This window comes from Asterias rubens, chromosome 8 (assembly GCF_902459465.1).
Source record: "Asterias rubens chromosome 8, eAstRub1.3, whole genome shotgun sequence".
Classification (NCBI taxonomy): Eukaryota; Metazoa; Echinodermata; class Asteroidea; order Forcipulatida; family Asteriidae; genus Asterias; species Asterias rubens.
Genome location: NC_047069.1, coordinates 7,311,011 through 7,338,164, shown reverse-complemented (window position 1 = coordinate 7,338,164; position 27,154 = coordinate 7,311,011). Strand labels below are relative to the sequence as shown.

Genomic DNA, 27,154 nt, shown 5'->3' with positions numbered 1-27,154 from the left:
ATGCGCTGAGTGACAGCTGTCTTTACAATGTTTTGACTTGACGGAACAAAACTCGCATTTCAAGTTGGAAATATCAACGCAAATTGCTCTAAAATTTCAGGTAAACATTGTCAAACTTATTGGTGAAATTGTCTACACATTATAATCTAACTTCTCGTTGAGTTGTTTGTTCATTTTGGTAATTTTGTTTGCCTGACTACGGGGGGTTAAAAATTGATGTTTTCATTATCGTAAACAAAAATATTAATATTATTTTAATGAGTGTGTGAGACGTCGCGTTTTTTCAAATTAATTTTTATGGAGTTTGTGTTTTCCAAAACGGGTCGTAAAATTAAGCGTCAAGGGCGTCGAAAATTCCACATTGGTTCAGACAGGAAGGTCGTATGATCTTGATTTTTATTTCATTTAAAATATTAAGATTTGCTTGTTTGGAATATTATGAAATATGCAAATGTGAAATTCACTAGACATTCCTCATTTCGTTGGAGCGGGTCACAATTGTTAACGTCAACAACACACTTTTTATTTACAGTTCTTATATTACAAACTTCGTGGCACAAAATCGTACTTTTGTCATTTCAAATCAAATGCAAATGATTTGCATTTGATTTGAATAAAGCCTTCACTTTCATCAACACAAAAGTAACTCTAGTAGAATACAAAACACCATCACAAATATTGTTTTAAAAACTTTGGACAAAATACATTCCTCATAAAGTTATTAAACAGCATTTCAGGAATATGGCACTACTTTCCAGCTCATTGTGGTCGATTAGACTGATGCATCAGGTTAAAGGAACACGTTGTCTTGGAGCGGTTGAGTTGGTCTTTTGTAACTGTTTGTAACTGTTGGTTATAACATGCTTATGGTTAGACAGATGTTTAAAAAGTAGAATACAATGATCCACACATATTTGACTCAACATTGCATGGTTTTCCTTTTACTTTGCGAACTAACACGGTCGGCCATTTTATGGGAATCAAAAAATTTGACTCCCATAAATGGGCGACCGTGTTTGTCGACAAGGTAAAAGGAAAACCACGCAATTTCGAGTGATACTTGTGTGGATCATTATACTCTACTTTTTAAAATATCTTTCTCATCATATGCATTTTATAACAAATGAATACAAACGCTTTTCAAAGACCAACTCGACCGATCCAAGGCATCGTGTACCTTTAAAGTTCTGAAGTTTGACGAGTCAAAGTGTTGGTTGGATTCCAACTCGAGACACTTGCGTCCTTGAGCAAGGGACATGAATCTGACAGGAACATTCTCAGGTTCAAACTACTTCCATAACTACTTCAAAAACAAATGTTTCTCAAGAGGCTTCATACTTTTGAAAGCTGGTGTACTTCTATACATTAAGTACAATTTTTTTTATTGCAATTTATTTAAAAGGCACTTGACACTAATGGTAATTGCTCAAAATAATTGTAAGCATAAAAACCTTCTCTGCAACAAGCAACGGAGAGCTGTTGATAGTAACAAAACATATGGAAAATGGCTCCCTCTGAATTACAGAGTTTTTGAGAAGGAGGTATAATAATAGATGTTAAATTTGCATCGGGGATAAAGAATATTAATTTTTTTTTTTTTTTACCCATACACCGATGTGTGTTAGCACTGTATACTCAGTACTTTCCCGAGTCCTGTGAAAAAATATCACAGGCATGTTACTCGGGTTGGATTCGAACCCACGACCCTTGCAATTCGAGATCAGTGTCTTACCAACTAGACTACCGAGGTTGCCAGGCAGCTAGAGGCAGTTCGAATCCTATGTTTTGGCAGCGGGTACCGCAACGATTTAATAGATGGTTCGAATCCCACCCGAGTAACATGCCTGTGATATTTTTTCACAGGACTCGGGAAAGTACCGAGTATACAGTGCTAACACACATCGAGAAGGAGGTAATTTCTAACTCAAATATTAAAACACTTCAGGCCTGAAGCCTTTTATTAAGCAACTAAATGCACACAAATTTGTGTAGTAAGAGTGCTTTTCATTATTCTCTTGCAACTTTGATGACCAATTAAGTCAAATTCTCACAGATTTGTTATTTTATGCATATATTGGGATACACCAAACGAGAATACTGGTCTTTGAGAATTAGGCCTGCTAAATGTACACCTTCCCTTTAATACTGAATACGTACGCCACTTTGAAATGACACTTCTAAAAGTTCACACATCTAAAATGGACTGATCGTACTTTGCCCTACGGTCAGAGACCTTTCTTAAAGGCAGTGGACACTATTGGTAATTATAATTATTAGCATAAAACCTTTCTTTGTGCAGAGTAATGGGGAGATGTTGATGATATAAAACATTGTGAGAAACGGATCCCTCTGAAGGGCCATAGTTTACGAGAAAGAAGTAATTTTCCGCAAATTTGATTTTGAGACCTCAGATTTAGAACTTGAGGTCTCGAAATCAACCATCTACACGCACACAACTTCGTGTGACAAGGGTGTTTTTTCTTTCATTATTATCTCCCAAATTCGATAACCGATTGAGCTCAGACTTCCACAGGTTTGTTATTTTATGCTTATGTTGAGATACACCAACTGTGAAGGCTAGTCTTTGACAATTACCAATAGTATCCACTGCCTTTAAGCATTAAGATTTCTGAGAAACAGCGGACTCCAAAAAACAACAAACGCTGAGTGTCAGCAGCTTCTATAGTCCTTTTCAAACACACATGGGACAATGATTTATATACTCATGAACAAGGGACTGCATCCTGTGGGCGAACCATCTGTGTTTTTGTAGATTTGGATGAATTCCAACTTCTTTACACAAGGGATTATTGGGGATCTGAATGCAAAGATTGGATGCTACTCGAGAAGTTTCCTTTCTGACTTTATATTACACCCAGTATTTTGTTTTCTCAAGGGTTTTGATACCTTTTGTAGAGCAAGGATTTGGCAACGACATGAATCCCTACTCACTGTGAATGAAGATGAATGAAGTGAGAGACTTAAAATGGGGGCAGACAAGAGGACTCTGGATCAGGATGATGTGGGTCTTGAGTCTGGTTTCCTGACTCTGTCAAGTTGGGCTTCTCAACTGAGGATGAAACGTCTAGATGACCTCAAGTTGACCCCGTTCCAGTGAGAGACTTAAAATGGGGGCAGACAAGAGGACTCTGGATCAGGATGATGTGGGTCTTGAGTCTGGTTTCCTGACTCTGTCAAGTTGGGCTTCTCAACTGAGGATGAAACGTCTAGATGACCTCAAGTTGACCCCATTCCAGTGAGAGACTTAAAATGGGGGCAGACAAGAGGACTCTGGATCAGGTTGATGTGGGCCTTGAGTCTGGTTTCCTGTGTTCAAAGAAAAGAAAATGGTGGACGATTACAACAACGACAGAAATATGCCAAGCTAAATTGTTGTCTATGACTGCTGAGCACGCCCTCTATGTCGATTGTGATGAACACAGAGTGGAACCACAACATCACATTCTAGGCCAAACGTGCTAAACTGCATCTTTTCATCCCGTTCCAGCCCCCATGAGTGTAAGAGAACTCTGCAGTTTTTAACAAAGTTATTCCTGGAGATAACGATTCAAAAAAACTCCAAAAAGAATTAAGTTAAATTTTAGTAATTAATAGCGACCTTTTGCATGCACACAAGTTTCATGTTTGATTGCTAAATTCTAAGTTCTAAAACCCTTTAAAGACACTGGACACTATTGGTAAAATCTAACTCTGAGGTCTCAAAATCAAATTCGTGAAAAATTACTTCTTTCTTGAAAACTACGTTACTACAGAGCAGCTGTTTCTCACAATGTTTCATATTATCAACAGCTCTACATTGCTTGTTACCAAGTAAGTTTTTATGCTACAAATTATTTTGAGTAATTACCAAAAGTGTCCAGTGCCTTTGAGACAAGATATTTTAGTTTGGGAATCAAAATGCTTGGATTGAAGTTCGTACATTTACCAATCATTCCGATGGATATGTTGAAGTATTTTTTCCGCTTTCAAGAATTATTTGTGGTTGAATTTGCTTATTATTTGTATTGCCCTGCCAGGCAATCAAATCAGCTTGACAAAACATGGTTCACATTATTTTGTTGGAAACATGAGAACCCTTTTAAACGAACAAATTCAGAGGTTATTTTACAACATATAACCCTATGACACTGGACACTATTGGTAATATTGTCAAAGACTAGTCCTCACAGTTGGTGTATCTCAACATATGCATAAAATAAAAAACCTGTGAAAATTTGAGCTCAATCGATCGTCGAAGTTGCGAGATATAAATTAAAAAAGAAAAGAACAAAACTTGTCGCACCATGGTCACACTTGTTACACCATGGTCACACCAAGTTGCGTGCTTTCATATGATTGATTTCGCGACCTCAAAATTCTAAATCTGAGGTCTCAAATCAAAATCATGGAAGACTACTTCTTCCTCGAAAACTATGTTACTTCAGAGGGCGCCGTTTCTCACAATGCTTTATATTATCAACCTCTCCCCATTACTTGTTACCAAGTAAGGTTTTATGCTAATAATTATTTTGAGGAGTTACCAATAGTGTCCACTGCCTTTAACATTATTTTGCTGGAAACATGATAACCATTTTGAACGCAAAACTTCAGAGGTCAATGTACAATATAACCCTAAACTAAACCAGGTGTCAACCTGGCTAGCAGCATTCACATAAACCCCTCAGAGCAAGAATCAAATCTTCAGACAAGATTAGACTATAAATCTAACATTCCCTTTTGTGTGTTAAATTGATACCCCTGTCAGGTATACAGAACAAATCAGGACGCTTCAGATAGATCATGCTCAAAAAGACAAGAGTAAATCTTCCTTCGGCAAAAAAAAAACAGGTCATCTATGAGTAAATTTGCTCCATTTTTCATTAGAGCGGATGGTGAATTGTAGTGTGATAAATAGTCTAGGATTGCTCCTGGGATTGGCTACATCTCTATTTCTGTGTAAGTACACCTGACTTACTTTGCAGTGTTCGGTGTTTAAGGCAGTGGACACTATTGGTAATTACTCAAAATAATTATTATCATAAAACCTTTCTTGGTGATGAGAAATGGGGAGAGGTTGATGGTAAAAATCATTGTGAGAAACGGCTCCCTCTTAAGTGCCATAGTTTTCGAAAAAGGAGTAATTTTCCACAAATTAAATTTTGAGACCTCAGATTTAGAACTTGAGGTCTCGAAATCAACCATCTAAACGCACACAACTTCGTGTGACAAAGGTGTTTTTTTCTTTCATTATTATCTCGCAAGTTCGATGACCGATTGAGCTCAAATTTTCACAGGTTTGTTATTTTATGCATATGTTGAGATGCACCAACCGTGAAGGCTAGTCTTTGACAATTACCAATAGTGTTCACTGCCTTTAAATACATTTTTGCAAATTAAAAAGTTTGGGCCAGGCAGGTTAGGTTTACAGTTTAAATTCCAGCAGCCGCTTTCACGAAAGGCTAGGATTAATCCTATATCGAGCTCGTCCTAACTTTTGGATTCAATTCATCCCAAGTCCTAAGATTCATCCTAAGTTAGGAAGACTTTGTGAAATTGACAGCTGGACACCTTTGGTAATTGTCATAGACCAGTATCCTCACTTGGTGTATCCCAACATATACATTAGATAAGAGCGGATAAGAGCACCGAATTCAATTCAAGCTCTGGTGCTTCTGTTCAGCAGAGTGTGGGTTCGAATCCCGGTCGTGACACTTGTGTCTCTGAGCAAGACACTTAACTATCTCTCCACCCAGGGGTAAATGGGTACCTGTGAGGGCAGAGATGGTTCTTGTGATTGGTTTAGCCGAGTAACGCATATTAATGTTGCACAGGCTGTATACTCCCCACCAGGGAGCTGAGATGGTTTAAGGAGTGATTTAAGGCCCAGTGACCAGAGGTATTAGTGTGAAGCGCTTTGGGACGCCCTCCGGGTGTGAAAAGCGCTAGATAAAAACGGGTCATTAGGCCTATTATTATTATTATTATTATTAGATAACCAATCTGTGAAAATTTGGACTCAATTGGTCATTTAAGTTGCAAGAGAATATTGAAAGAAAAAAAGACAATTTTTGCAAAAACTTTTGCACTTTCAGATGCCTAAAAACGCCTAAAATTATTTGAGTGAGAAATCATCTCTTTCCCCAAAACTATGTTAATTCAGAGGAAGCCATTTCTGACATTGTCTTCTACTAACAGTTATTTTGAGTAATAACCAAAAGTGTCCATGCCTTTAACATTCAAACTGACATTTTGCAGTTTAGCTCTCTATGAACAGGTTGTCCGAAGAGAGAATGCTTTTAAACTTTGGCAATAGGTTACCAGAGTCCGATTTCACGAAACACTAGGATTAATCCTATCTCGAGTTAGGACGATTAACCTGTCCTTACTTAGGATGGGTTCAATGCCTCATACGTCTTCAGATAGGGAATTTAACTCATCCTCAGTCCTAAGATTAATCCTAAGTAAGGATGAATTTGGTGAAATAGACGCCTGGAATGTGAAGTGGTGTTGACATTATGTGTTCATCACAAACGAACATAGAGGGCGTGCACAGCAGACACAGACGACATTGGCTCAGAGGTGCCTCAAAGCGCAACGGTGAACTTTTCATTACAAGACATACACGGTTTGCTTTTTGCAGCTGCATTGATCAAATGCTCCTCAAAAGCAATGCATTGTGTCTTGCTTAAAGCCATTGGACACTTTCGGTAAACAGTATTGTCCAAAGGCACATACTTCGTGTATCACAACTTATATATAAAATAACAAACCTGTGAAAATTAAGGCTCGATCGGTCATTGGAGTCGGGAGAAAATAACGGGAAAACCCACCCTTGTTTCCGCACGTTTCGCCATGTCATGACATGTGTTTACTATAAATCCGTAATTCTCGATGTCGAGAATTGATAATTGTTTTAATGTTTTCTCATAAAGTAAAGCATTTCATGGAATAATATTTCAAGAGAAGTCTTTTACCATTACCTTCTGTAAACCCTGTAAGTTATTTGTAAATCTGTGAACTTTTGGTTTTTTTTCTGTTCCGAAAGTGTATAATGGTCACGACTTGGAATCGAACCCACATGATCAGAAACACCAGAACTCGAAATCCGTGCTCTTAACCCCGAGGTCAAGACACGCCACAATGAAAATTGTTTGAGATTGGAATCTTACCTTAGATGTTGAGGTTAGCTTGGGAACATGAAGATCTGCAGTAGAGGCATAACCTGAAGAGTGGACAGGTCAGACAGCACAGCGTCGGTTGAGGCATAGGAAGCTGTCTGCATCAGGTTGACTCGACGGAAAGCAAAGATTGCTGCTGCCAGAACTGCAATACAAAAAAACAAAATCTCAATCTCAAAGACCAGAGTTCAATTTAATAGAGCTGCTTAAACGTTTCTGCTAAGCAAAAATTTGCAGAATACCAATTACAGATTGTACATGAGAAAAAGTAATTTTGGCTGGTAATCATATTCTGATAAGCATCATTTTGTTGTGCTTACATGTAGCTACTTTTTTGCTTAAGAAGCTCTATTTCATAAAGCCAGTAAGCATACAAACTTGCTAAGCACAGAAAATATTGCTTAAGGGAAACTGGTTTACCAGCCAACAGTACTAAATTAAGTTTACATTGTTGTGACTGGTGTCCGACTCAGTTTTTCGTTTAGCAAAAAATATTTGTCAAGCAGTAAGTTCTGCTTAACAGTTATATGAAATTGGGCCCAGGATGGAACATACCACAAAGACCAGGGGTCGATTTCACAAAGAGTTAGGACTAGTCCTAACTCGGGACTAGTCCTATGAGATAGTAAAAACTTAAGGCTAGTCCTAAGTTAGGACTAGTAACTCGTCCTAACTCGAGATAAGACTAGTCCTAACTCTTTGTGAAATCCACCCCAGGTAGGTTACATTTAAGTGATGTCAGGTACAATGACTTGTTCGATTATTAATGAACACTTAATAATTGACACAATCCAGAATGTGTGGTTTTTCTTTTACTTTGTGAACTAATACATTCCACCATTTTGATGGAGTCCAAAAGTTTGCTTCACAAAATGCGGACAGCGTTTAACATAATTTTGAGGTATATTTGTGTTGGTCATTATATTTTACTTTTAAAACATCTTTCCAACCGTATCCATCTCATAAAAAAACACTTTTACAGCCCAAAGCACCAAATTCAAAGACAACATGTCCCTTTAAAGACACTGGACAATATTGGTAATTGTCAAAGACCAGTCTTCTCACTTGGCGTATCCCAATATATGCAATCCAAAGACAACATGTCCCTTTAACCTTGAGCCTCGACATATATAGTGAAATTGCACGGTAATCGTTACTAAAAGTAGCGTACTTTGTATTTCTAGCTTTAATGTGTGCAAGAAAGCATAGCGGTTAGTAGTGTCAATGCCTTCATGCATGAGTGTCACACTGCCTCGTAGTGTCTACTTTATGAGATGCAGTAGATTGGGAAGGCTGCATCAGTGTTTATATTGATTGGCAAAAACAGTTCAACATCAAACAGGTCAAGTTGAAGATTGTCAAACCACTGCCGCAAGTACGTTTTAAATATAAACAAAAGTCATTTTAAAGGCACCGACACCTTTGGTAATTGTCAAAGACCAGTATTCTCACTTGATGTATTCCGACATATGCATAACATAATATAGCTGCAACAGAATAATGAAAGAAAAAACAGACCTTTTACACAAACTTGTGTTCTTTCAGATCCCTAACAAAGGCGTCAGGCCTGAAATCTTTTAATATTTGAGTGACAAATAACCTCTTTCTCAAAAACCATGTTACTTCAGAGGGAGCTGTTTCTCAAAATGTTTTATACTATCAACAGCTTTCCGTTGTAACTTACCAAGTAAGCTTTTATGTTATCAATTATTTTGATATTTTATGCATATGTTGGGGTACACCAAATGCATGAGAATACTGGTCTTTGACAATTACCAAGGGTGTATAGTACCTTTAACCTAAAGGTAGTAATTTCTTCTTGTGGTCGAGGCTTATTACTTAGCATAACATCAACCTGAAAACAAATTTCTTCACACTTGTTTGACCGAGTTGGATTTGTCTTCAGAAGGTTTGCTCAACCATTAATTGGATACTATTTTCAATGAACCTTATTTGTTCGACCAAACTGGATTTCGTCTTCAAAAGATCTCTCAACCACTGGTTGTTATCTCTCAATGAATCCAATTTATACGTCACAGGAGACACTTCTTCTCTTTGTAAATTCTTTGGCTCTAATGTACAAGTAGGAATGTTTTTTATTCTGTAAAATCCGGCCAACTTCCTTCAACCTTGACCGTGATCTGTTTATAGATGGCTCTTGACAAAGTCCTATATGGGAACCTACCTAAGCTATCAACAAAAATCAGACAGAGAAGGATGCGTTTTGCTGGCCACTGCTACAGGAGCAAAGACGAACCAGTGTCCAATATTGTTCTGTGGACCCATAAGCATGGGAGGAGGAAACCTGGTAGACCGGCACTAACGTACACTGACATTCTCAAAATCGACACAGGACTTGAATCAGCAGATTTCAAGTCAGCAATGGGGGACAGAAAGGCTTGGGGAACCATCGTGATTCGAGGACATCACTCGACTTAAGCAAGCAAGTAAGCAAGCAAGCTTGACAGCAAAACCTCAGCAAGTACATGTAGTGCAGCAATGAGCCATTTGCGTGTTAGATCTGAATATTGTCTGGTACAATGATGTGATTGATCACATTAAGATCATCGAGCAGTTGCTACATGTATGTCACATGAGTGAGGGCAAACTTTTGCGTAACTTCGTAACGAACCGTGAACACCAATACACAATTCTGAATGGATGTGTATGACACAATGGTACCAGGGTTTGCTAATCTGGAGGTTGCTATACAAAGGCTTGCCCAGAACCATTTGACATAGACTGTCTGTATAGTCTGAGGAACTCAAATGGTACATTTGTCAACACTGCCAGAGAACAAGAAGAGATCCATGTGGCTTGATAGCACCTTTAAATTATGCAATTTATAAAGGACTTGATGGGGATCTGAACCTTTAAAGGAACACGTTGCCTTGGATCGGTCGAGTTGGTCTTTGAAAAGCATTTGTAACCGTTTGTTATAAAATGCATATGGGTAGAAAGATGTTGTAAAAGTAGAATACAATGATCCACACAAATATGCCTCTAAATTGCACGGTTTTCCTTTTACCTCGTCGACTAACACGGTCGGCCATTTATGGGAGTCAAATTTTTGACTCCCATAAATGGCCGACCGTGTTAGTTCGCACAGTAAAAGGAAAACCACGCAATTTGAGGCAAATATGTGTGGATCATTGCATTCTACTTTTAAAACATCTTTCCAACTATATGCATTTTATAAAAAACGGTTACAAACCCTTTTTATAGACAAACTCGTCCGATCCAAGGCAACGTGTTCCTTTAACCTCCAGCATTCAAGACCAGATATCATACTAGGGAAGTTATAAGTGTATTACCTGGGAGAATAAGCAGAGATTCGTGTGCTAGGATGCGATCCCACAGCAGAAGCAACTGATCGCTCCCAAGGTAACCCGAGAATGCCCGCATCATCCACTTGAAGGCAATACGCAACCTACAGAAAAAAGAAAGATAACCTTAAACTGCAAAATAATGTATTGATTTTCCCATCTTAGTGATGCACTTTATAGGCACTGGACACCTTTGTTAATTGTCATAGACCAGTACTCTCACTTGGTGTATCTCAACATATATGCATAAAATAACAATGACTCAATTAGTTATAAAAGTTCAAGGAGAATATTGAGGAAAAAAAAAATATAAAAACAACTTGTTTTTGGCACAAATTTGTGTGCTTTCAGATGCCTAATAAAAGGCGTCAGGCCTGAAGTCTTTTAGTATTTCGATGAGTAATTCCCTGTTTCGAGTTCCTACCTTAATTCAGAGGGAGCCGTTTCTCACAATGTTTTACACTATCAACAGCTCTCCATTTGCTAGTTACATTTAAGTTTTTATGCTAACAATTATTTTAAGTAAAACAATAGTGTCCAGTGCCTTTTAAACGCATAGTATCTAAGGGAAGCACTTTTTCTTATAAAAAAAAAGGAACAAAAGAAAAGAAAGAAGAACAAAAAAAAAGACTTTCTTAAAACAACAACTTGTCGGCAATGAAAACAAACCACTCTCTACTCAGATCACTGACAGCAGCTAAAGATCTCATCTTGGGGATGGAACACCCCCTCACCATTTCTTCCCCTATTCGTTTCCCGAGGGAACCCATCCAAATAAATATTCCATCATAATAAGGAAAGGGCAAGAAATACATGCGTATACAAACAATTCTAGAAACATTTGATGGGAGCCTTTTTTTCACAGCATCATCGACAGAGAACAACCTCTGCATATGTTTTCTCTTCTTTCCCCTGAGTGTTGTCATTAGGGAAGGTATACGTTTGGTTATTACTTACACTATTGGTAATTGTCAAAGACTAGCCTTCACAGTTAGTGTATCTCAACATATGCATAAAATAACAAACCTGTGAAAGATTGAGCTCAATCGGTCATCGAACTTGCGAGATAATAATGAAAGAAAAAAACACCCTTGTCACACAAAGTTGTGTGCGTTTAGATGGTTGATTTCGAGACCTCAAGTTCTAAATTTGAGGTCTCGAAATCAAATTCATGGACAATTACTTCTTTCTCGAAAACTATGGCACTTCAGAGGGAGCCGTTTCTCACAACGTTTTATACCATCAACCTCTCCCCATTGCTCGTCACCAAGAAAGGTGTTATGCCATCAATTATTTTGAGTAATTACCAATAGTGTCCACTGCCTTTAAAAAAAAACAATAATATTTATTTATACAGCCCTTAGTACTATGTTTCTAAGCGCTATGGTGCTGGTGTGCCCAAATGTTCACAGTGTCAGATTTATTATTTTATGCGTATGTTGGGAAACACCAAGTGAGAATACTGGTCTCTGACAATTACCAAAGGTGTCCAGTGCCTTTAGAGAATTTGGGTACTTTTTGTAACAAAAAACACAATGTCCACAGATTTACTCTAAACTTACACCGTTTGAAGATAATGATAGTAGAAAGCTTACTTTAAAATATTGCTTGCTGAGATGCGTAGTTTTGTTTTAGAAGCAAGTAAAACACTGCACGGAATATGTTTTACATGCTAAAAAAGTTTATTAAATAAAATTAAAAATTGTGACTTTTTAAAGCCATTATACACTTTCGGAACAGAAAAAAAAGTTCACAGATTTACAAATAACTTACAGGGTTTACAGAAGGTAATGGTAAAAGACTTCTCTTGAAATATTGTTCCATGAAATGCTTTACTTTTTGAGAAAACATTAAAACAATATCAATTCTCGTTGTAGAGAATTACGGATTTATAGTAAACACATGTCATGACACGGCGAAACATGCGGAAACAAGGGTGGGTTTTCCCGTTATTTTCTCCCGACTCCGATGAACGATTGAGCTTAAATCTTCACAGGTTTGTTATTTTAAATATAAGTGATACACGAAGTATGGGCCTGGACAACACTGTTTACCGAAAGTGTCCACTGGCTTTAAAGGAAGCTTTCTACCATCATTATCTTTCAAGTGTGTGAGTTTAATGTAACTCTGTGTGCATTGTGTTTTGTGATCTACAAGAAGTAACCAGACCCTTTAAAGCCATTATTCACTTTCGGTAAACAGTATTGTCCAAGTCCCACACTTCGTGTATCACAACTTATATATAAAATAACAAACCTGTGGAAATTTAGGCTCAATCGGACATCGGAGTCAGGAGAAAATAACGGGAAAACCCACTCCTGTTTTTGCGCGTTTCGCCGTGTCATGACATGTGTTTATAACAAATCCGTAATTCTCGCTAACAAGAATTTATATTGTTTTACCGTTTTCTCAAATAGTAAAGCATTTCATGGACTAATATTTTTTTTTTTTTTGTACCGAAAGGGTCCAATGGCTTTAAGGAAGCATTGAACTTAATACATTCTTAACCGAGTCTATTCTAGAGCATTGACTCTCCGAACGATGGTGAGGATAGGGAGACCCTTGGCCCGATTGGAGCAGTTCTCTGTTGCTCCCTCGGCGCCTACGAGAATGCATCCCTTCTTCAAAGATACTTACGGTTGGGCTCCGATCTCCCTGAGATGATAATAGAGCTGAGGCTGGCTGGATTGAAGGAGGTTCTCAAACAGGATGCAGAGAGATATAATACCCTGAAACCAGAAGCAGAGAAAGAGTCTCAGAGAGGCAGTATGATGAATGAAGAAACATGAGAAAAAACTGACGACCATTCGAGAACTAGATGGGGAGGAAATAAATTAAGTTTAAAGGCACAGGAAAATCTTCCCTCTGAAGTAAAATAGTTTTGAGAAAGAAGTGATTTCTCACTCAAGTATTAAAGGAACACGTTGCCTTGGATCAGTCAAGTTGGTCTTTGAAAAGTGTTTGTAACAATTTTTTATAAAATGCATATGGGTAGAAAGATGTTGTGAAAGTAGAATACAATGATCCACACAAACATGCCTCAAAATTGCACGGTTTTCCTTTTATCTCGTCGACTAACACGGTCGGCCACTTATGGGAGTCAAAGACTCCCATAAATAAATGGCCGACCATGTTAGTTCGCACAGTAAAAGGAAAACCATGCAATTTTGAGGCAAATTTGTGTGGACCATTGTAGTAACATTCACTAGACATTGGAATTTGTTCTTGTTCTTTGCACTGCTGGAGAACAACCAAGGGGGAATATTTTTATTGGAGCAAGCGCCATGAGCACTTTTTGTGGATACGGGCGCTATTGAAGACGTCATTATTATTATTATTATTATTATTATTATTATTATTATTCTACTATTAAAACATCTTTGCAACCATATGCATTTTATTACATTTTATAACGGTTACAAACGCTTTTTATAGACCAACTCGTCTGTTCCACGGCAACGTGTTCCTTAAAAAGACTTCAGGCCTGAAGTCTTTTTTTAGGCCTCTGAAATCTTACAAACTTGTACAACAATGGTATTTTTTCTTTCATTATTCTCTTGAAACTTCGATGACCAAACGAGGGATGGAGCTTCAAATCTCTCTCAGGACAAACTGACAAGTTATCCCAAGCACAATACTGACAGCATTATAAGCACAAAGCACAAACGAATTTTGCAATCTTCTCTCTCCAGGAAAGCAGCAATGCTTTTAGGAGAGGTCAACAACTCAAGACTCAAGTCCAAATTTTGACAAACGCTTTATTTTATGCATATATTGGGACACACTTTACCAAAGGTGCCCAATGCCTTTAAAGACACTCGACACTATTGGTAATTGTCGGAGACCAGTCTTCTCACTTGGATTGGCAGCATATTGCGCCACAGCACCTTGTAAACCATTACATTGTGCTTAAGGATTAGGTCTTATATTATCTCAAAAATCGCCCCCACTCCTTGCAGTAATAATACCTGGCGCTTTGTATCCTTTGGCAAAAGGCGCGTTATAAATACGGTTATTATTATTATTATTATTATTATTATTATTATTGGTGCATCTTAACATTTGCATAAAATTACAAATCTATGGAAATTTGGGCTCAACTGATCGTCGAAATTGGGAGAGAATAAAGAAAGAAAAAACACCCTTGTCGCACAAGTTGTGTGCTTTCAGATGCTTGATGGGACCTCAAAATCTAATTCATGGAAAATTACTGCTCTCACAAAAACTACATAAGACATAAGACATAAGAAAGACATAAGAAAACTTTATTGATCTTCAAAAGAAGAAATTGCATTGCTCACACAAGTTTTTACAAACACACCAAAAATGAAAACACTTTAGAGGGAGCCATTTCTCACAATGTTTTATACTATCAACAGCTCCCCATTGCTTGTTACCAAGTAAGTTTTTGTGCTAACACTTACCAATAGTGTCCAGTGCCTTTAAGTGAAGGATAAGGGAAGAGTGGTGGAAAGAGGAGGGGGGGGGGGTGGGCCTGGATGTCAGAGAGCGTTAACCTACCTGAGGATGGGATGAGATTGTGTGTAGTCTGAACAGATGGCGCATGTACATCTCACGGAATATGTAGTATAACTTGACAGGATCACTGTACACAAAGCACAGAGGTGCCACTGCAAGACACAAAATAAAATAAGGTCAGAGAATGAAGTCAGTGACTTTGAAATATTGCAGGCTTTTGAGAAGCCAGAGTTGGGCCACTGCACTCACTGCATAGAGGGTGCATCTTTCTCATGTGTGCGTTCCACCTGCGCAAACATATCGCAATTATGGTCCAATATAAAGAAAATCCGAATGTCCCAACGTCCACCTACAATGTTGTCGCAACAGAAAACATTAACATAGTGTCAACGTTAATACAAAATGTACCAGTAACTTTGCTGGTTTGTTGTCTGCAATGTTATTTGGTCAATTTTTCAGACTTGGGTGAACAAATTCTAGGTGAATAATTATTTTAAGAACGGTTAGTTGATTCATAAACTACAAGTACATTGCTGTTGTCGACTTCACACGCACAACTCATCAGTTCCTAGTTTAGAGCTGCTTTAGCACAAATATAACCTTTGCACAAAAAAATATACTTAGCACAACAAGGTTAAAATTACAACATCATATATGCCATTTGGAACTGGTTTCTTGCATTATTTTGCTAAACAGAACATTTGTTAATTGGACCCAACACTACAGCCATACTTCATGCAGCACATTAATAACTAGGGAGCCTGTATAAACTGAGTTGATTAATGGCATTGAAGACTTAAACTTAGCAACTGTCCATACAGGAGCATGTTAAACACTATGCACTAACATCCTTTCAGACTCAGGCACAAAATAGTATTATCTTTTTAAAAAGTTGTCATTCCCATAGTGATAGAGCTCCCTCTGTTGTCTAAACATTGCCAGCTTTGCTATTGTATGACTACAACGTTGATGATACACTGCAACACACAATGGTTAGTGTGTGCTCTTCTGAAGAACCCCCCCCCCCCGCCATATTCATCCGTGAGGCATGTGCGCCTGGCCCTTAGGCAGCAAATATGAGCAAGATAAATTGCCAATAAACTGCAAATAAAAATATCCGCAATCTCGGTTGGGGCAGCGGAAGTATACTAGCAATGGAGGAGGAAATCAATGCAGTAGACAGGTGCCAAGTTGACTGATACAGACTCCTCCAGGGCGTGTATCACTGACATGTACATAATATGCCACAACGGGAAAAAGGATGCCATTCTATTATCCAGTTAACTAGATTTCTGAAGAAAACCTGACCCATAGCAGCAAGCCCAGCTGTCCACGCTAGCCCCAGGGCCCCACCGACCAAATCTCTGGATCAAGCGCCCACTAGCTCATGATTATGATATATATATATATATATATATAGAATTACAGGTTGGTTAAAACAACCTTTTCCTGCATGGCGGAAGCTCCGTCCAGAGCAATTTTGTTTGCATAACCGAAGGTCCGGCCCCGCTAAGTTGGTTTGCCTCGTTCCGATCAGCAAGAAACTGAGGTAATTGTTCTCGGAAATGAGCAAAGAGCTCTTGAAACATGAGCAGGAAAGTCCTTGGGACGATTGGGTTTTATATCTTCTCCAGACGTTGTTTCGTGGAAGGAAATAAGATTGTCAGAGAATTAGTTTCCTCCCGATCTTTTTGTTTATGTTTTAAGATCTTGAAGGAAAGACAAATTTATCCGGGAAGGAAATAAAACTATCCGATATTGACAAATAAAACACTCCAAAAACTTGATCAAATAAAACTTAATCAAGATGCCACCGTCTTGGTCAAGTCCTGTGTGTGCGAATGAAATAATAAATACTACTGCGATAATGACAAATAAAATACTCCAAAAACTTGATCAAATGAAACTTAATCAAAATGCCACCATCTTAGTCAAGTCCTGTGTGTGTGAATGAAATAATAAATACTACTGCGATAATGCCAAATAAAATACTCCAAAAACTTGATCAAATGAAACTTAATCAAAATGCCACCGTCTTAGTCAAGTTCTGTGTGTGTGAATGAAATATTAAATACTACTGCGGGTGCATTCGTTTATTTTATGAGGCTAGTCTCCACACTTTATGTGAACAAACATGTACATGGACAAAAGAAAATAGTGGGGAGGGGGGTTGAGAACACCTTATGAGTTTTCATTGTTTTCAAAACATCCAACTTTTTGTCTTGGCTTTATGAGTACCGTCTACGCCAGGAGTGTCTTTCTGACAGACGTGACGCACTACAAATGTCCATAACAATTATTATTATTATTTATGAAATAAAAATTCTGATAATAACCACTTTTGTAAGAAGAAACGTCTGCTTATGAAGATAGGCCAAAGCCTCAAAGTCACTGGGCACCTTTGGTAATTGTCAAAGACCAGTTTCCAAACATCTGCATAAAATAACAAATCTGTGAAAATTTATACTCAACTGGTCATCAAAGTTGCAAAAGAACAATGAAAAAAAAAAAAAAAAAAAAACCTTGTTGCACACATTTGTGTCCTTTCAGATGCCAAATACATAAAAGGCTTCAGGCCTGAAGTCTTTTAATATTTGATTGAGAAATTACTTCTCTCTCAAAAACTATGTCACCTTAGAGGAAGTGTTACTTACAATGTTTTATACTATTAACAGCTCCAATGCTCAATACCAAGCAAGTTGTAAGTTTGTATGCTAACAATTATTTTGAGTAATTACCATTAGTGTCCAGTGGCTTTAAAGGCAGTGGTAACTACTCAAAATAATTATTAGCATAAAACCTTACTCTGTAACGAGTAATGGGGAGCTGCTGATAGTATAACACATTGTGAGAAACGGCTCCCACTGAATTAACATAGTTTTCGAGAAAGAAGTTATTTTCGACGAATTTGATTTCGAGACCTCAGAATTAGATTTTGAGGTCTCAAAATCAAGCATCTGAAAGCACACTTCGTGTGACGAGGGTGTTTTTTCATTCCTTGTTGTCTTCGCAACTTCAATGACCAATTGAGCTCAAATTTTCACAGGTTTGTTATTTCATGCATATGTTGAGATACACCAAGTGAGAATACTGGTCTTTGACAAATTAACAAAGGTGTATAGTGCCATCTAAAGAACGTGGCAGTGAGCACCGTTTCTCCCTTGCTGTGCTGTGTCCCTCTATATACTGTACTTCTCTGTTCAATTAAAGGGTCTATGTAATTTTCGTAGGAAAAACCCCCACAATGTCTACAGATTTACACTAAACTTACACAGTTTGAAGATAATAGTAGTAGAAAGCTTCCCTGAAAATGTTACGTGCTGAGGTGCTGTAGTTTTTGACAAATGAGTAAAACAATGTCATGAAAATTATTTTCGTCTAAGTGATCATGAGACAAAAATTATTTTAGCATGTGAAAAATGTATTTTCATGACATTGTTTTAATCATTTCTCAAAAAGTACAGCACCTCAGAAACTGATCTTTCAAGGTACGCTTTCTACTATCATTATCTTCAAACTGTGTAAGTTTAATGTAAATCTGTGGACACTGTGTTTTGTGTTACAAAGGTACACTATGGGTAATTGTCAAAGACCAGTGTTCTCACTTGGTGTATCTCAACACATGCATAAAATAACAAACCTGTGAAAATTTGAGCTCAATTGGTCATCGGAGTCGGGAGAAAATGATGAAAGAAAAAACATCCTTGTTGGACGAATTTGTGTGCTTTCAGATAGGAATAAAAGACTTCTAGCTAGAAGTCTTTTATTATATAAGTGAGAAATTACCTCTTTCTCAAAAACTATTTTACTTCAGAGGGAGTCATTTCCCACAATGTTTTATACTTCCAACAGCTCTCCAATGCTAGTTACCAAGTCAGTTTTTGAGTTAATATAAGAGTAATTACCAAACGTGTACCTTCGCTTTAAAGAGGCAGTCAGTAAAAAGAGACATGTTGGTCTTACCATACATAGAAAATCCATGAAATGGAATGATACCATTGGGCGGGTAGATCACTGCATATTCCTCCACTCCTAACATACCTGAATAAAGACAAGAAACAAACAAATTGTCAAATTATTTTGTCTATTAAAGTAAATTTGTATCACATTAAGTTGAAATGGAGTTCATCTTTATTATATGTGAAATTTTGGTAAGAAGTTGTAATTAATGACCTTGTGTGTTTTTTAGTGCACAAGGGGAAATTGTTTTCACTGTAAACTGTGATGAAATAATAAATAATATTAATAATAAGCATTAATATTGAACCCTGTTATACCTTTATTGTAATAACTATAACTATATTTTGGTTTCATTGTATATAATTCAAGGTCCACTGTTCAATCTCTTTTTAAAACCTAAAACACAAGACCTCAGGGTTTGACAGATCGTGATTTTACACACACACCAAAAAAAAAAAAAAAAAAAAAAAAAAAAACTATCATCGGTGCCTGCGGTCTAGTGATGATTTTGAACCCAGTAATACCTTTATTGTAATAACTATAACTATTTTTTAATTTTTTATTACATATAATGAAAGGTCCACTGTTTAATCTCTTTTTAAAAATCTAAAACAGTAGACCACAGGGCTTGACCGATCATGATTTTACAGACCTTTATAAAAACACTGGCCTAAGGCCTGCATTCTAGCGATAGATGTGTACCCTGTAACACCTTTATTGTCATAACTTTCACTATTTTGTTCTGTAAAATGAAAGGTCCACTGTTCAATCTCTTTTTTAAAATCTAAAACAGAAGACCACGGGGCTTGATCGATCGTGATTTTACCGACCAAACACCACAAGGGCCAAATTTCATAGAGCTGCTAAGCACAAACATTTGCTCAGCATGAAATTTTTGCCTTGATAAAAACAGGATTACCAACAACATTTCCACATGATTTTCAGGATAAGCAAACAACAGCCGAATACCAGTAACAAGCAATATCCAACAAATGGAAATTTGGTTGGTAATCCTGTTTTTATCAAGGAAGAAATTTCATGCTAAGCAAATTTTTGTGCTTAGCAGCTCTATGAAATTGGGCCCAGAACACTGGCTTTGGGCCCTGCGGTCTAGAGATAATTTTGAAGCCTGTAATACCTTTACTGTAATACCTATTACTATTTTTTTATTTTTTTTAATATAAAAAAACATCCACTGTTCAATCTCTTTTCCAAATCTATATCACTTTTGAAGAGTCAAACATGCCAAAGCTTTTATCTCCTGCAAAAACATCTTCGGGGTGATTCAGGACGGAGACGGTATTACATGAATAGGTATTGACGTTTGGAAAGGTGGTCAGCAAACTACAAAAATTGCCCAGAGATATTTGCGTGAGTAAAAAGCGTCTTCCTGCATGGATCAAACAATGTTGCTAAAGGTTCGATATTTTTTTTCTTTCCCGATTGTGACAATCTCGGACGTCTTAATTCGACATGTGAGGTCTGCTGACTGTTGCTGAGTGGACACGGTGAATATTTTATTGTTCCTCAACCACCGCGAGGCGACGTAATCTTGGACTGCTTAGGGGCAAATAACCCTGTAACCTACATCACAACAGTCAACAGTTAGATCGAATCTCAGCAGGGCACTCACTGCTATTCTTTATAATTACGTATTGGACGTGTTGCTGTTGCCAAATGAACCACTGCTTAGAAATTGGCTGCACCACAAAAAAATATATATATTTGATGTCATTTATGAAAGACAGTGGGTACTAAAGTATTTTCATTCAAGAGGCAAGCAAGGAATTACGAATTTCGTTTTTGTTTAAAGAGTGTTTTAATAGAGAATTACTTAATCAGAAAATGTTGAGTACGATTTTCCTCTAGACAAACATGAGCAAGATGCCAGGCATAGACAGCACATGTTGGCTAATAATCTTATTTTTGTAAGCACAATTTTGCTGTGCTTAGCATCTTCTTTGTGCTTAAAGACAGTGTACACTATTGGTAATAAGTCAAAATAATGATGATTAGCATAAAACCACACTTGGTAACGAGTAATAGGGAGAAGTTGATAGTATGAGAAACGGAATGGTGTGAGAAACGGCTCCCTCTGAAGTGAATTTTCCATGAACTTGATTTCAAGACCTCAGATTTAGAATTCGAGGTCACGAAATCAAGCATCTGAATGCGCACAACTTTGTGTGACAAGGATGGTTTTTCTTTCATTATTGTCTCTCAACTTCGACGACCAATTGACCTCAAATTTTCACAGGTTTGTAATTTTATGCATATTGTTGAGATACACCTAGTGAGAAGACTGGTCTTTGACAATTACCAATAGTGTCCAGTGTCTTTAAGCAGTTCTATGTAATTAATTGTGACCTGCTCATGATTTGAGTTGGTTAGCATTATCAATTCTTTAGTTCTATAATTCAGCTGTATATTTGCTTTTTTTAAAACATCAACCACTTAATCAAATTGTTACATTTCCAAGTCTATCCTCTAACTGGTGAAATGTTTTAATCTTTAAAATTGGCTTAGCATTCCTATCTGCATGAAGTGCGTAGTAGCAGCATTTTTCTTTAATAACCCCGAAGAAGGTCCTTCAAAAACCTCAATGCCTAGTAATTGTTTAAAGGCGAGTATTGCCTTAAAGGCAGTGGACACTGTTGGCTAATACTCAAAACAATTTTTTGCAAAAAAAAAAAAGACTTGGTAAAAAGCAATGGAGAGCTGTTGATGGTATAAAACATTGTGAGAAACGACTCCCCATGAAGCAACATAGTTTTTAAGAAAGAGGGAATTTCTCACCCAAGTAATAAATGACTTCAGCCCCGAAGCCTTTTACTATGCATCTGAAGAAAGCGCACAAAATTGTGCAACACAGATTTTTTCTTCTTTCATTATTCTCTTGCATTACTTAGATGACAATCAAGCCAAAATCTTGACAGGATTGTTTATTGTATGCATATGTTGAGATACACCAAGTGAGAATACTGGCCCTTGGCAATTAACCAATAGTGTCCAGTGTCTTTAAACACAGCTGAAAGCACAAATTGTTTCACTGCAAATGATCCCCTTGCCCCCCAGGCAGATCCCCCAAATAGAGTCGCAAATAGAATGTTAAGATGTCCCCCAGAGAAGACATGTCTACAGGCAATGTCAAAATCCTAGCGTAAATGTAGCCGATAAAAAAAATCCCTCAGATGGGAAGTCTCTCCGATATTTCAGCACTCAATTCAATTCAATGCAATAATATGTTTATTCCATACTCTTGTTGTTGTAGAAAAACAACAATTGTGAGAAATAAACATTACTTAGAAATGTAACAAAATAAAAAACGCATTAATTGTACAGAAACAATATAATCTTAAAGGCAGTGGACACTATTGGTAATTACTCAAAATAATTACAAAGTTCTTCACGGTATCGCGCCCAAGTATATCTGTGACTTACTCTCCGAATCCGTTCCCGAACGCAATCTTCGTTCTGCCTCACAGCTTCTCTTTGAACATGGACCTCGCACAAAAACTAAGTATGGTGACCGAGCTTTCGTGGTTGCGGCGCCACCATTGTGGAAAAGTCTACCCCAGGACATTCATGGAGCCGCAACGGTTTCATGTTTCAAGAGAAAGTTAAAAATGAACTGATTTCCACTTTATGGACATTATTTTTTCTGCATGTCTCTGTTGCCTTTGTCATGTAAATTTTTTATAGTGTGCGTTTTGCGGTCGCAGAGGAGATCTTACCTTTTTGTTTCAATTCTGTCTCCTTTTTATCAGTATAGTGGGGTTGATTTACTCTGGGTCCGTTGACGCTTTTTTTGATATTTTATTCTGTATAATATGTATGTTTGTAATGCAAGGTTTTTACTCAATTGCTACTTTTTTAACTGCTGTGTATTTTTTAAAAACCATATTGCTATTTTTGCTCATGTTTTTTAATCCTGCATTTTAATGTTTTTTTTGACTGTACAGTGCTTTGAAACAGTGTTAAAGCGCTTTATAAATGCATTTAAGTTAAGTTAAGTTATATTGTCTATGTAAAAGTCTTTGGAGCACCAAAGCAGCTTGGGGCTGTATGTTCTCCGCAGGGAGCTGAGAAAGATTAAAGGGCATGACATGTATGTAAACCGAGTTGAGACGGTTGAAATTGACTAGATAAGAATTTGTTATTATTATTATTATCATTATAGAAAAATCAGCAAATAGATCCATGAGAGCAGTTAATAACTATTGTGAGCGATGGGTAAGTTTGGAGTTGACTTGAGGGCGACATCATCAGGTTTTCAATGCTTTTCCGGACTATAGCTGACAAACGCAAAACCATCATAGCAAGACATTCAACAACCGCCATATGGTCAGCATCGCTGACAGACTATACCACGCGCCTACGCATCAGCAGCGCTAATTGCACAGACTGTGTACGCTTTTCTCTCCAACAGAGACTACCCCCTCCAAAGGCCAGAGGGAACCATTTAAAAAAAAATCACTCTCAATCAGTTTATTTTTATCCAGTACTAAACTCACCTCGGATATAAGATTTGGCCGGCGTGGCCGAGCTGTTGGCAAAGTGACTCAAGACTTTGGTATCTCTGGAGAAGACCAGAAGGACCTGGTAGAGGTAGTCCTCGAAGACGAAGTACTGGTCATCATTGGTCGCTGTGAGTTTGACGTCCTGGCGAGAGTAAATTAGAGAGAGGGAATCAATGAATAGAGTTTCTCCATCTGTCGAGGACGGGGGTCGCAGGATAAAGATTCACCAGCAAAGATCTTCTGGGATATACAGCCACAGGGCTTAATCTCGTTAGTCCGATAACTCTCTCAGTTTTTTTCTCGTTGATTGAACAGCCTGACTTTGTTTAGAGTCCACTCAAGGGGAATTCATTCTTGTTGTTATATTTATAGAGTATGGTCATCACAGAATGACAAAAGACCACTGCGTATAGGTTAATGCCAACAGCAGCTTTTTCTTGGCTGTTTTTTCTTTGTGTTTGTTTAGTGGAGACATAATGTGGAGGTAATCTTTTCCTTCGTCATCCGTACAAAGAATATCAAGTACATCATATAAATAGCCAGATCCTTATTAAAGACAGTGGACACTATTGGTAATTGTCAAAGACCAGCCTTCTCACCTAGTGTATCTCAACATATGCACACAATAACGAACCTGTGAACATTTGAGCTCAATTGGTCGCCAAAGTTGCGAGATAATATTGAAAGAAAAAACACCCTTGTCACATGAAGTTCTGTTCTTTCAGATGCTTGATTTTGAGACCTCAAACTCCACATTTGAGGTCTCAAAATCAAATTCGTGGAAAATAACTTTTGTTCTTGAACTCTTAAACTACCACCCCTAAAGAAAATATTTCTTTGTAATTTCGTACCTTATACAGGAGGCTGTCCACCAGCAGGTCATGTTGGAATACGTAGCTCTTCAATTGGTCATAGTATAGCTTGTCCTGAAACAGAAAAAAAGAAAAGAATTGTAGATTTAATACTATTATTTTTGTTGGTCCTGGCCCTCACAGTTGTGTTGCCTTGTAAGTTGATTGCGCCTTTGTTGTTTGTTTTGCTATTTTGCTGTTGATTTACTTAAATAAGGGAATGAAAGGGTAGCGCCTCGTTCTTTCACGGCCGTTAAGAACTGGCAGGGTCTTGCCGTGTGATAAAGGCCCGAGCCGAGCAAGGTTTTAAACGGCCGTGAAAGAACGAGTCACTACTCTTTCATTCCCATTCAATTCATAAATGCCTTTTTGGTTAAAAGGCGTAATAAAGTAAGAAACTCTGTAAAACTTATCCGCTTCCGAGATGCTTGAGCTCTGTATATGTACGACGTACGGTGTTGCATTGTTATGACCATATGACTGAGACGCCTCTTTTTCCGACAGTTTCCGTATAGTCTTGGTGCAACACGTTCTTGATTTCCTTTCACACACAGCGCGGCCAACTCACCGACAGCACCCGCATCGTCGTAACAAGAAACGCCTTGCACCAAGATTAGCACGGAGTATCCGCTCACAACCGATTATAAACACTGGTCATTATCAACGATTTAAACACCCCCACATGACGCTCTCTCCACCAATAGGAAAAGTGAAACTGTCTGAGGTATTTATGAATCCTTATTTATTTATTTTATTCTACTTACTAACTGTTTGTGTGTGTTTAATGGCCAAATAAAATGCACAGGCATGATATTTGGTCCTTGGAAAAAAGTAGGTATATTTTATAGCGAACAAGGGCTAACCTAAATGTACGCAAGGTGATGCCTTTAATGGACCTTCCAGGCTATTTAACCACAATTTGTCTAATTTTTTTTCCTAAGGGCAAAAACATGGGAACTTAAAGACACTGGACACTATTGGTAATTGTCAAAGACCAGTCTTCTCACTTGGTGTATCCCAACATATGCAAAAAATAACAAACCTGTGAAAATTTGAGCTCAACTGGTCGTCGAAGTTGCGAGATAATAATGGAAGAAAAAAACAACCTTGTCACACGAACTTGTGTGCTTTCAGATGTTTGATTTCAAGACCTCAAATTCTAAATTTGAGGTCTCTAAATCAAATTCGTGGAAAATTACTTCTTTCTCGAAAGCTACATCACTTCAGAGGGAGCCGTTTCTTACGATGTTTTATACTATCAACCTCTCCCATTACTCGTTACCAAGTGAGGTTTTATGCTGATAATTATTTTGAGTAAGGCGCCTTGTCAAAACCTCCCGGGCGTTCCTCCGCTGACAGTCTGCGGACTGGACAGCAAATACCGCCGTTGCTAAGGACCTCGGACAGTCTGCGGAAGAACGGCGATGTGCGTTGAAGCGCGGCAAAGTTAATGAGCTATCCTTGCCGGGCGCTATTGTTAGTATAACAATAAGTCTCATGAATAAACAAGTTGTATTTTCAGGTCATAAATATCAGCGGCTTGGACGCGGACCGGCCGTGCTCTTCCAGAACAATACATTTTCTACTCATGAATATCATCCTCCTGGAAGCGGACAGGCCGCACCGACAAGACAATTACACCTTCCAGCGCTTGTGATAATCAGGGAATGATTTCGCCTGTATCACATCGCAATTTGTGATGCAATTTTGATGATTTGCTATGCAATTGTAAAAAGTGCATCGCAAATGTTGCGATCCAATTTGCGAAGCATAATTTGCAACATTTATGCTTGATACAAAAATATCGATTTTTAACTTGAAACCATTCACATTTAATCGATTTTCCCGCAAAAAAACGATGCTAAATTAATAAGAAATCACCGCCGCCGCGACTACTTAACGTTTTCTTCCATGATGTTGAATACAATATGCTGCTCTGGCAGTAGGGCAAAATCGACCAATGAAAACATTCGTTTCGCGCTATATGTAAATTCAACAGCCAATAGAAACACCGGTCTCTAAAACTATGGCTCCCCCCCCCCCAGACATTGGACAAACCAGACTATCTGGTTGTTTTGACATGTAGACACACTCGCACAGGTGTGTAGATTTGTTTATTGGTGACGGTGACTTGGGATTTTATAAATAAGAAACTAATGTTTTCCGCTTGGAAAGTAAGAACGAACAGTTAAAATTGTCCCCTGGATACTCTGACAACCCTCTAGTCACTGCACCGCCCGAGTTTCTGAAAACCAATTTTTCAAGATTCTTGCAGTAAACAACTAGAATCGTAGTTCAATTTTTAAAAGATAGCTTAATATTCATGCACATTTTTTTACCCTTTCGGTAATGTTTGTATAAAAGTACAATCTCCCATTGGGAACAATAATCGGCTCTCGAATATTTTTTTGTAAGGATAAGATGGACACAATAGCTTTTCAAGGCTTTTATCTGACTCAATGCTCAAACTAATTAAATGCGAAGGCGTTAGTTTTCGACAATATCAATATTAATGATGAATAAATACAGTTTCCTTTGTGTTTACTAATTGGTATGAGCTAAATTATTTCATCGTCATTAGCTTCGATGAAATAATTTAGCTCATACAAATTAGTAAACACAACGGAAACTGTATTTATTCATCATTAATGATGATATTGTCGAAAACTAACGCCTTCGCATTTAATTAGTATGAGCATTGAGCCAGATAAAAGCCTTGAAAAGCTATTGTGTCCATGTTATCCTCACAAAAAAATATTCGAGAGCCGATTATTGTTCCCAATGGGAGCTTGTACTTTTATACAATCATTACCAAAAGGGTAAAAAAATGTGCATAAATA

General features: G+C 37.7%; 1 protein-coding gene across 1 annotated transcript; it reads right to left on the bottom strand.

Moving 5' to 3' along the window:
* Positions 1–2,551: 2,551 nt before the first annotated feature.
* On the bottom strand, positions 2,552–24,897 carry LOC117293548 (TBC1 domain family member 19-like). The gene is made up of 9 exons (XM_033775906.1): positions 24,883–24,897; positions 24,315–24,389; positions 23,458–23,605; positions 18,947–19,024; positions 15,026–15,135; positions 13,142–13,233; positions 10,493–10,608; positions 7,170–7,323; positions 2,552–3,327 (listed from the first exon to the last, which is right to left on the bottom strand). Exons 1-8 carry the CDS (start codon positions 24,895–24,897, stop codon positions 7,184–7,186), a joined length of 774 nt encoding a protein of 257 aa, XP_033631797.1. The 3' UTR covers positions 2,552–3,327; positions 7,170–7,183.
* Positions 24,898–27,154: the final 2,257 nt, after the last annotated feature.